The sequence below is a fragment of the Apteryx mantelli genome, chromosome 3 (genome assembly GCF_036417845.1).
Source record: "Apteryx mantelli isolate bAptMan1 chromosome 3, bAptMan1.hap1, whole genome shotgun sequence".
In the NCBI taxonomy this organism is placed as follows: Eukaryota; Metazoa; Chordata; class Aves; order Apterygiformes; family Apterygidae; genus Apteryx; species Apteryx mantelli.
Genome location: NC_089980.1, coordinates 45,619,653 through 45,631,760, shown reverse-complemented (window position 1 = coordinate 45,631,760; position 12,108 = coordinate 45,619,653). Strand labels below are relative to the sequence as shown.

The following is a 12,108-nucleotide window of genomic DNA, read 5'->3' as shown; positions in this document are numbered from 1 at the left end:
ACAATGAAGTGAAGACATCCTTTTGCATTCAGGTCCTTGTATGCAACTAACACTTCATACAGCTCTTCTATTTCCATGAGATGAAGCCATTGAAAATTAATAATAATCATCAAATAAATCATGAGCAAGTATCAGACAAAATGCTTGTAATATAAGTTCTACAGAAATATAAGAAATGAGGAAAGTCATTCTGAATGACCACTATAAGTCCTCAGTTTCTGATACTAAAGCACAAACATTTGCAAAAGACTGCAGGAGAAGGTGGGCATGCCATAGTTTCATAGTCTTTCTTACCAGCAGGTGATCTTTATGTTAATCTTTATGTAAGCTGTTATTTCACATAACGTAATTTCCTAGCTACAAAATAGAATTTCTTCTGCATCTGAGAGTATGCTAAGTTGAACTGCAGTTTAGAAGCCACCTAAAATTAAACTTCCACTTGCATTTTTATCACCTCATCATCCTTTGGCTGTCCTTGGGATTCCTGCAAGGAAACACTGTGTCATTACTGCAAAGAATGATGCAAGGGACAGCATTAGGAATTAGGTTAACAGAAAGCCAAAGAGCATTAATTATCATTCTGCAGATGTGAAATTATTAGACTGCACATTCAGTGAAGATTATATCAATTCTTAAAGGTTCTTGGCAATTTTGTTTAAAAAATTTTTTTTTAATCGATGTGTATTAATCCATTCAGGACTGAATGGAAGAGGAAAAGTGTTTGCCAGTTGAGAAAGACAGCTCCAGCTTACTACTTGGAGTAGTCACAGGTTTTCCTTTGGATGTTACTGAATCCATGTAATTATCAATTTTTCCTCTTGCCTTACTTAGTGTATAGATTGCAGCTGGAATTTCCTGCAGACACTGCACCTCTGAGATGCTTTCTATAGTTGTTTGACAAATGCACATAGTGGTATGCCAAGACCTAAGTCTGCCTTTCGCCTGTTTGCTTCCCATGCTTTATTTCAGTTGAAGCTGTAGCTGGCCCTTCTCCATACCTAAATGTTTTCAGTATAAGAGAGCTATGGAAAGCGCAATTGTGATCATAAACCTTCATGGATAACACAGTGGTAGATATTTATGACTTTTCCCTTCCCTTATATAGTTACCTTCTATAGTCTATATCAGCAACTATGAGTAGATGTTACTACTTTTGCTAGTAGAAAAAGAGGTTTATAGAAAGTAGAGCTGTGTTCTAAGCAACAGAAGCTACAGGAAGAGAAAAGACGAAGAGGTTTCATGGGAAGAGAATAGCAACGGAGAACTACAGAGATACTTTTAGACATTTGCTGTGTGAGTACAGCAAATTTATCCAAGGGCAATGTCAGGTAAGAAAAGCAGTGAAAGACAGTACCTCATCTGAATTTAAATGATTAAAAAAAATCTTTATTGAAGAATCATTTTAGTAGAGAAGGAAACACAGAAATTCTTCTGGGGCTATTTTCCTACCTCTGAGTGACCAGTGCCAATGAATAAGGAATTTCAAAGTATTCTAATGATCCTGGGGAAAAGACCTGGGGTCTGAATTAAATTCTTTGTTGAATAATCTTCAGCTAGATTTTGAAAAAATTCAAGAAATTATTTTGAAGCTGTTGGAAATGTATTTAGAGAGTGTAAGAAAAGGAGAAGCCTTGCAAAGAACTGATTTGGACACCTTTAAAACAACAACAAAAAAAACCTTGAGGTTCCCCCCGGCCCCTCAAACAAACTTGTACTTAATACACAAGGCATGCATTAATGTGTTGGACCATACCAGGATTTAAGAGAAATTTCAAGATCATACTAAATCTCCAGCTCATTTTAAAATATCTGTTATGATAACGTCCAATTAGTACCTCCAATTACTATGGGATAGTGAATGAATATGTACTCAACATCAAAATATTAAAATATTATTATATATTATAGTTTATATAATATATATTATTTGTAGCAATATAAAACAGAAATATCCATATACATAATAACTTGTCTACTATTTAAATGATTTAATTTACATCAAATCTTAGCTGAAGGATTCTGTTTCTACATCAGATATTAGTTTAGGGAATGAATTTGCTTAATGTAACAAACTTCTCTGAATATATTGTTCCATTTTTAAATAGCACTCTAAAGCAGTTTCCTTTTAAACTTTCTGTTGTTTTTGATCATTTACTCTTCTGGGGAGGAGATTTTAACAGAATTAGCCTTTTACCTTGTCTTTTACTCTGTTGGCTTTAGGCAGTAAAAACTCACATCTCTGTATTCCACAGAAATCATTATCAAGTGTTCTGGTCTGTGCTGCTCTGGAGCTACTGAGAAGCACTGTTATGCTTGTGGTGACAGCAGCTTTTATTACAATGATGCATCAAAACTGAAGCCTCAGTCAAGAGATTTCTCTTGATGATGCTGACAGATTTTGACAGATCCTTTGCAAACTGTTCGTCTGCAGACAGATGCTTCATTTTCTCAGCCGCTCTTACATTGCATCCCAATAAGGTCCGTCCTGTGAAAGGTCTTGAGAATTTAAAACAGCTTTGTGGTTGTTTTATGTCTATGCATTGTGCCCTTCGTACCTGTTGCTAAGTCAGTGAGAAGGCAAGATATTGTTTCTTGCCCTCCAAAGAATGCTGCATAAGCTGGTTTGAGTTCCATGTAACCTGTTGTACTTCTGCTTTTGGAAAATTTTGGAGGCCTCCAGCCTTTCGAATCATATATCCCGAAGCTGTTCAGTATTTCAGTAATATATTTCTTCCAGTGAATCAGAGTCCTGTTCCTATTCAAATGAACTCCAGATAACTTGTAAGTATATACACCTTAGAATGTAAGCAAAAAGGAACAAAAACAGTTTCCCTTGTCTTCCAGTTCCCTTACTGCCTCAGGAAATGCCAAAATATCTACATTATTTCTCAGGTAAGACTCTTATTGAAATCAGGAGGACTTCTGGCTATAAAGGGCAGCAGAAGTTGGCCTGCAGAGCTCAAAACTGAAAAATACACTGCTGAGATTTTTTTTTTTTTTTTTTGGTGTGTGTGTGTGCGTCCTATCCAAAGGAAGCTTAAAATGAAAGGCAATCCAAGAAAAATAGTCCAGTCCATTTAGGAAAATGAGCGTTTCCTCCTCTTGTTGCTCAGGAAGCTCTATTTAAGATTCAGAAGAATTGTTTCAAACAAACAGATTGAGCAAATGGATACTGTGAATTTGACACATCACTGTCTTCTAAAGTCTGTCTGTGTTCTGTCACTACAGGAATTAATTATTTCCTATTCCAAGATGTCTTGTGGAGAGAGGCAGGTGATTTTAGATTTGAGAGCTTTAATACAAGGAAGAGATTAATTAATGAAGTGTTCCCATAATTGAGAATGATTTGTCAGGTAAACAAGGACTTCCTATTACAAAGAAATTAAGTCTTTCTTTTTAGCTATTATCAGAAACCTTTTTGGAGGAAGGGTTTTCTAGACTTGAAACGAATGATTCCCAAAAATATCTAATGGGTGGGATCATTCTGTGTCAATCCTCCTTTAAATTTGTATGCTCTTTGGCCAACTTCAGTCAAATTTGGTGGAGGTCTTAGAGGTAGGTCTATACAGTATGAGCTGAACACCAGATTAGACTTTGGAGAATCCACAAAGGATCTCAAATCTTACAATTCAAATATACCTGAAACCTGCCTTCATTAGCACTACTGCTCACAAATTTACTTGTTTCAGTAAGTGCCTAAGGGATGACAGCTGGATTTCTCCTGCATTTTCACTGAGAGTATCTTGCGAGAATGGACTGGGACAATCCCGGTGGGTTGGGGAAAGAGAAGGGAGGGGAGATCAAACAGCTTATGCAGTCATTTCTCCAACTGTTAAAGTCCACATAGCAAAGCTTACAGCTTGTTAGATAACAGATTTGTTAGTTCTTGCCCTGGGCAGTGTATGGTTCTCTATATCCAGTCAGGTCACCTTTGAATTTTCCAGAAATTGAATGTTCATGGCAACTTTTCTGTGCCCACACCTTTACCTACCATGTCACTGTCTGCAAGAAAAGAAAAATCCTTTTTTGGGCCAGACTAATTGGCTCCTAACTTCTCAGGCTAATTTTCTTGGGTGTGAGGCAGATCAGTCCTCTCTCTCAGATTTGGGAAAACACTTTAGTAGTTAGCTTGCCATCATCTACATCTGGAATTTAAAGCTTTGGACAATGCAGCGAGAGCCATATTCTCAAGAATTCTCCTTCTCATTCATCCTGTAATGATAAAAGTAACTTAAGAGTTGAGTTAGAATCTCTAATTGGAGAAGATGATAAAAATCTCTATACTTGGTTTAAAACTATAAACATTCTGTCAATGTGTTCAAAGGAAGCTGACTTATCAGGTAGACAACTTATGCCAGAAATGAGTAATTAAATATACTCAGATAGGATTTCACTCAAGTAGAGCTCTTAGAATTTAATTGTAATTACTCTCTGTGAAGACTAATTTTGCTCTTCATGGTATGGATTGTTTCATTTTAAATCGGCTTCTAAACTAACACCATTGTGAGTATTTTACTTAAGAGTTTACTAGATTCTGGAAAAAATGTATGTATATTTACAATATATGAATAGTAGGAGCTTCTTAAAATGCAGAAAAGATTCTTAATATGTACGCTTTTTTTTTTTTTTCTTTTCAAGTATTCAGCTATACTTTTAAAGAAATTATTTTGGAAGCGTATTCCCACGGATACAAGAGAATTGTTTAGACTTCCTGAAGAATTTTGTAATCATTTAGACTAATTTAAAACTTGTCTGGAAATTCCTGATGGCAAGTGTTAACAAAGGATTTGAGCCTAAGTTATCATCTTTTGCTGCTCACTGTCTTCAGTCTTAAAAAGGAGAAAATTTTGCAGTTCATTTTCATCTGTTTTTCCAATCAGTAGCCAACATTTTTTCTTTTTTTCCCAAAAAGGAACTTTAACCTAGTTCTACGAGTGGTAACAAAATTCTTTTTTGAACTTCTGACAAAGTTTTCCTTACACTACCTTGCAGTCAGTCACTCTCCTTGGAGCAGTTATTACATCAGCCAGTAGAATCAGCAGATTTCATGCCGTGCCTCATAAAAAGGGCATTCTTACCATTCTTTCCACGCAAAATAGCTCTAAATCCATCCTTAAACTGTATTCTAAATAAATAATAAAAAGTCACTGCCCTTCTTATATCCTGGAAGAAATTCATGTACCCTTTCTAGACATCTAAAGGACAGTAAAATACCATTTCAGTGCTATGATAGATTAAAGGCAATTTGATTAATTTCCTTGTGGGTCTTGAAAATGTGCCTTAGTAGCCACTTCCTCTGTTATCCAGCCTGGCTATTACTGTTGCCTGTGGTCTTGAGCTGCAATTGAAAATGAAGTAACAGAGGCCCTTGAAGGATTTACAGGTCAAAATAATTTGTTGGGTGGATATTTTCAAAGGTGCTTGCCAGTTAAATGTTTGACTTGCATTGAAAGATTATGCTTTTTCAGTGATTGAATTCTCTATAGCAAAAGTCACTAGTGCAGGTCATGGATTAACCAACTTTTATATTAGCAAGATGCAAAATTAAGCAGCTAAATTCTGAGTCAGGTTCAGCTTCCACATGCTTTTTGAATGTAGATGTATACAAATGAATTTCAATCTTGAAGTGACAAACGTGAACTGTACTCATTATATAAGAACAGCTATAAGATAAGGTTGCATCTGGGCCAATGTCATGCCTGATAACGGTCAAATGTTTTTGAGAGTGTAGGAGCAAGACAAACTTAATCCAGCAGCCTCAAAGATCTGTGATTCAAAGACTTCCTCATCCGGGGGTGACAGCTTTGTGTTTAGTAGCCATGGATACTTTTTTTTGAGTTTGCATAGTCATCCTCTGAGCCTCTATAAGTATGTAGCATCTGTAGCTTTGACTGTCAAAATAACCGCAGGAGTTATTTCACAGCTTGTGAACTACTGGCTTCATTTGAAGGTCCTTACTTTTCTGTGTTGGAAGAAATGGTAAAAACTGGCAATGTACTCCTGCTCTTTGTTTCCTATCTTGTGATTATTTGCCCATGCAAGGACTTCCTCTCTTATCCTGTGGCAATGTAGCTTCTTTAAAAGCTTTTGGTGAGGCAGCTTTGTCAAATACCTTTTCGAATCCAATTAGACTCAAGCCCCTTCTGCTTCTTTCAGAGAAGTGTAGCAGCCTTGGTGAATTTGACTCTTCCCCAATAAAGTATATCGTATATCCAATAATGCTCTTAAACCGAATATCAACTAATTTGCCTGACAGGAATATCATCCCTATTGATTTGTAGCTCCCCATATACTTCCTGCATTCAGCTATTTTATATGCAGATTCCTTAAAGTTTGCAGTGACTCATTACGGTTCATTTTGTTATTTGTTCTATAGTCTTTTCTACAGTAACCTAAGAAAGCCCTTCACTACATGACGTACTGGGATAGGGGAGGCCCTTGAGTTGTGAGCCTCCGCAAGCTCTTCCCCAGTGAACACACAAAATCTTTCCTGCGCTGGTGTTCAGTGTTCCTTTTTTACTCTGATTATTTCTTGGTCCTACGGACTCCTTGCAGTGTTCTGCTTTGGCCATGTTTGGAGAAGGACATTGTGCCTTTAACAAGTGCGTGTCAAGGGTTTTGTTGTTGTTATCTGGTTTTTCTTTTTTTACTCAATCACCATGTTTTTGCAGTTAACCTGTCAGATTTGTTCTTTTCCAGTTTTCTCATTTGTCTACCACATCAACTTTTTAAGTATGTAGTCTTATTCCTAATAGTCTCCTTTATTTTGCTTTTTAACTGTTTTAACTGTTTAGAACCTTTTTGAATGACAATATGCCATTGTTCCAAGACTTGAAATATCTCCTGTTTAAATAGGTTTCACATCTTCTGCAGAACACTTACTCTTTTAGCTGTCCCTTTTAGTTTTTAACACAATTCCCCTTTAAGTAGTTCTTAAAATTAACGTCATCTTTACTAAATGTTTGGCTTTGTTGTTGGAGGACTATTGAATCTAGCTATGTTACAACAAAGGATCTCTTGTATTGTAATACTTTGAACTTGATTCTTAAGTAATGGTCAGGAGCAAGGTAAGTACTGTCTTCTGACCATCTTCTTCATGTCTAAAATATTTAGTCTTGGAATTGCATCCAATATGACATTTACTAAACTATATGGAGTAATTAAAATCTCCGTGTATTTGTTTTTGCTGTTGTCATAGCCTTCTGATCTCCCTCAGTATGTTACATTCACCATCTTAGCCAAGTATTCAGTGATGCAATCTTTGCACTGTTTTTTTATTTAAGCTTGAAATTTTAATCCATAGCAGTGCTGTTGTTTGTTTATACAGTTTTTTTTATACAATTGACTCTGAAGTTTTCTTTAACATATGGCAACACTCTTCCATCAGCGTGACCTAATCCGTTTCCTATATACTTTGCACCTCGATATTATAACATCTCAGAAACAGTCCAGTTTCTGAAAATTACTCTTCTTTCATCACATAGCTCCATGTCTTAATTCCCACTCCAGAGACTTTTCATCTCACTCTCCTTGTCTGCTAAAAAATTCCTTTTGGACACCTTTCGCAATCTTATCCATCATGTCTAATTCCCAAATTTCTTCCCTTCAGTCCAAATCTTCATGCTTAGTTAGAGCTGAACACAATATTTTGCTTAAAACTATCAAGAAAAGAAAATTCTCTACTCTTTGCAGTCATTTTATGATTTTAACTAGGTATCCACTCATAAAGCTTTTCCCCACAGAAATAAAGAATTATTTGCATTCTACTTGTATTGTGTAACTTTTCCTTGAGAGAGGAATCAACAAATTTAAGCACTGATAAGCCGGTTTCTGAGATATGTAGCCACTCACTTTACCTCAAAAAAATGAAAATGGTAGGAGTTTCAGTCAATCAGATGCTGGAAACACAAGCCCAGATGTAAGACTGTGCTGTAATTGCATGTATTTGAAAAATAAGAAATGCAGTGATTCTTTCTCTCTTACTGTTTGCCGAAGCCCAGTTTTGACTGTGTAGCCTGAGCCGCGCTCTCATCTGAGCAGTGTTGTTGGAGCTAGCCTTAAATTTCATACCTGAGTCCTCCCATCTCTTCCCTCACCTTTCCAACCTAGAAGGCAGCAAAGGGGAGTTACTAGCATCTGTGTGGAAATGGGGAACTGTTAGAGAGTGGAGGGATAAAAGAGATTCCAAAAAATGAGACTTGACTTAATGTTTATTTCCCATTAATTTTGCCCTCTGAGATTTGGGAAATAAATTGTTTTCTCATGCATACTTTCTTCTTTGAGTGATGAGTTTAAGGATCATGAAGGTGGCAGACTAACAATGGTGAAAAGCAGATTTTCTTGTTTGCCCAGGCCAGATGTAATTGGCAGTTTCATCTTTGCCTATAAATACACCTGTATGTGCTGAGGATTGGCCATCTTACACACACACAAATGAGAAAGGATACCTTTATTTCCAGGCTTGTTCAGTTTTTTTGCCTCGATAACATGAGACTGATCACTGTCAGATCTGTTACCCTGGTGGGCAATGTAATACATTTATATGCTAGGATCTAAGCTAAGGCTGTCATTCAGTTCCTCCTAAATGGCCCCCCTAGTAATCCATTACGTATCTGTAATACTATCTAACTTTTTAAATGTTTAGCATAACTTTTCAGGATATAAAACTCAGCTGTTTAATTGGTTAGGCTGTAGGATTTATGGTTACAGTGATCCTTTTTAAAAGCATGATTTTAATGTCACCCAGAATAGATTTTTATGTCAGAAATTCATGATTAAAATTATATGAATAACTTCTTAATCTCAGAGAAGGGGCAATTCTGGCAACCGATAATACTTTCAGGGTCAGCTATTGTTTATTTGATAATTTATTACTTCAGAAGAGAGAGTAAACTAAACTACTTTTCCTGTTGGATATACTTTGTAAGCATGGGATAATTCTCACAGTCAAGGTTTTCTGTAGAAGAAAATGAAGAATTAATTCTTTTATTATCTTGGTGTAAAATCATAAACAGTATTGTTCAGAGATGAAAAAGCAATCGAGAGAAGATGCCTTCCCTTCCCTTCCCTGTGCTCTTCCCCACCACTGATACAAACCCCCTAACTACTTAATAAGTGCCAATTCGTATACAACCTTGAGTGCTGGAAGCATAAGACATTCCCTTCCCAGGCGTCCAAGCTGCAGTCTGCCCCCCACAACATCTAGGAAGCAACCGTGTATTTAAAAAAAATAAAATAGTTTCAACTCAATAAAATATGTTGGAAGAGAAAAATCAATTGGCTACTGTAAAAATCAGTAACAAGATGTCTGCTCCAACTAGATTAAGTTGGTGCTGAGAGACTGAGGAAAAAAAGACTCATCTGGCGAAAACTGCATAAAGTATCTGAGATGCCTGCTATAGAGTTCATAGTTACTCTGTAGAGGTAAACTGTTCCTTGCATATGAGCCACTAGCTTGATCATCAACCCTGTAAAAGCCCTGATTTGCAAGTGGTTCTTAAGATAATATATTTATGTTTAAATAGCCCTTAGAGTTTCCTAGGAAGAGCCTGAGTTATCAAAATTGTTTGCTTCAAAGCTAGTATCCATAACGCAAGAGGATATAAAAATCAGACATCTTGAAAAGTAGTAAGTTGTTGCTCCGTGTAAGTTAGAGCTAATGTAACCTGATTTTCCATCTTCCTCTTCGCTACCTTCTTCCCACCCCCAAAAAATATCCCAAGAAACCAACTTATTTTTCTTACCTAGGCATTTAGAATGGAGAAAGGGTTGAACTTTTTGCAGTAGGTAGCAGTATTTGGAATGATTTTGTAGCAGATTGTAAAATGTTCTGTTTGATAACGACCCTATACATTTAAACAGCAAATTTCTTCAGAATATATTCTATCAGTGTATTTAGGATTTAATACTTGTCTGAATTATAGAGTTTTTCTAAAAGGTGATACTGCTTAACTTGCAGCTCTGAGAATTAGCAGTCTGACAAATCAGGAACATGATATCAAAGAGCTATGAAAATATGTATTTAATTTGCTATAACTTATGCTCATATATGATATTTGTGAGGACAGATGAGAGGTATTTGGTCAGAGCAACTGAAGGTTGGCAGTGAAAGGTTTATTGAACTGGTAAAATTCTGTGTTTTAAGTAAGGCATTATTTGAGTACATTTCTGTTTCTAAACATTGCATTATAAGCTAAAGATCAATATTCTAACAAGCTGAAAGAGCTGTAATTTTGAATTGCTCATTTTCAGTCATCTGAAATGTTTGTTATAAGTGTTTTGCCTGAAGTATGTTTTCTAGCATATACCATTTGACCTAATAGCAATACTATAGAGTGAATGTGGATTTTTTGCAAGTTAAAGCAAAATATGCAAACCTCTTAGTATCAGTCACTTTTCTAAATGAAGATGCACTGTTAAAAAGCACTTCACATATGATGAAGTGGTTCCCACATCATCATTTTTGTTTATCTGTTTTTATTAAATACTTTGACTGAAGGTTTTCATATATTCTGTGTTCAAGATGTTATAAATAACAATGCAGTACTATTATTGTAGCTGAAAATCAGGTAGAATCAGCAAGAGTAGTGTGGGTTTGAGCATTCAGGCAAAATGATTTATTTTGTGCTGAAGTATATATGTATGTATGAAATCATTCTTTTTTCTCTCCAGCTAGGTGTATGGTTTTCCTTGGGCTGCGCGTACATTGCTTTAGAAGGCTACGAAGGTGCTGCCAAAGCATTTCAGCGCTGTGTGACATTGGAACCAGATGTATGTACATTTCAGCAAGAGATTGAGATGGCTTATCTAAAAGCAACAAGGATGTTTTCATTATAAACAAACAAAGCAATACTAAAAAAACTTGTTTAAACCTTAGCCCTTTGAATAAATTAAACTTTTGCATAAAGGATATATTTTCCTCATGAGGCATCATAAAAATACTTGCCCAATACTTAACTTTGTCCAAGTATGCATGTGTGAATGTTAAAATAGGTTTGAGCATACAAGTTCTTTATGCTTGCATACATTGCTACAGCAGAGAGAAAAGGGAGTGAGCAGTCCATCAATAGAGCTAAAGAGACAGACAAAACACTAAGCTAAAATGCTTAGTCTTTTAAGTAAGTAATCAAATTCTCCTGAAAGAGAGTCAAGTAAGTTGTGTATGCAGGTAAATTTGTGACTAATATAATCCATGAGCACAGGCAAAGTGGAGCTTGTTACCCAGTTTTTCAGGATGTACAAGGGAAGTGTGTGTACAACATTGCAGTTTGAGCGAGTATGACTGCAGAGATTGCAGAAATGACAACCGGATTACCTCTTGGGAATGTACTGGCTATACTTTCCTGTCAAAAGGCCTGACTGCCATTATGTTGCTGACTTACAGTCGATGTCACCTACTTGACAGAAACTGCTTTTCATTCTTTTTTCTTGGGGAAATAATAAGAGAGCAAACAAGGTGACAAAGTATTCTGTTTTCTTTATTACTAAAATGAAAGAACTTATTTGAAAGAAAAACAGAGAAGCCAGTACTTAACTGGAAGTTTTGCCTTGTTTTACACATTGGCATGATCTGTTTCAACACAGTAAATTAGTCCCAAGTGGATACTGAAATTGTGTTCACTTACCTGTCTGGGGCTCATACTTGCCTGCATTTATACAAACAAGCCAACTGACTTCTCAGCAAGTTAAGTAGCATTTATTATGAGAGTATAGGGTGCTGAGCTGGCTCTTAGCTATGGAGGTGAAACCTGTCCCTGTGCAACAATCTGCAACAATGTCCTGACTCTTTTCATGACTTAAGCCTCAAAAAGGTTTCCCAACATGATTTAAATGCTCCATAAGCCTGAGAGTAGTCTTCAGCACAAGAGAGTATTTCACTGAAATACCCAGGTTCTGTTCTTTAAATTTATACTAGTCACCACATTGCTGACTGCAGTGGTATGGCTTCAAATTTACAGAAGTGTAAGGCACTCTAATCCCTTTCAGCTAACCAGTTGCTGAGCCCAGTTGGAGCTGACCCTGTTAGTTTTGCCTGAAATGCATTAAGGGACGTTCAGATGATTTTTTTTTTTTTTTTTCTTTTTTCTTCTACTAAAAGTTGTGTGGGTA

The 12,108-nt window shown here is 36.2% G+C and overlaps 1 protein-coding gene across 1 annotated transcript in view; it reads left to right on the top strand.

The window, feature by feature from the left end:
• TTC27 (tetratricopeptide repeat domain 27) overlaps positions 1-12,108 on the top strand; it is a 145,042-nt gene that overhangs the window by 112,966 nt on the left and 19,968 nt on the right. Inside the window, exon 14 of the mRNA XM_067293266.1 lies at positions 10,672-10,770. Coding sequence (XP_067149367.1) covers positions 10,672-10,770 — 99 coding nt within the window. The remainder of the gene's footprint in view (positions 1-10,671; positions 10,771-12,108) is intronic.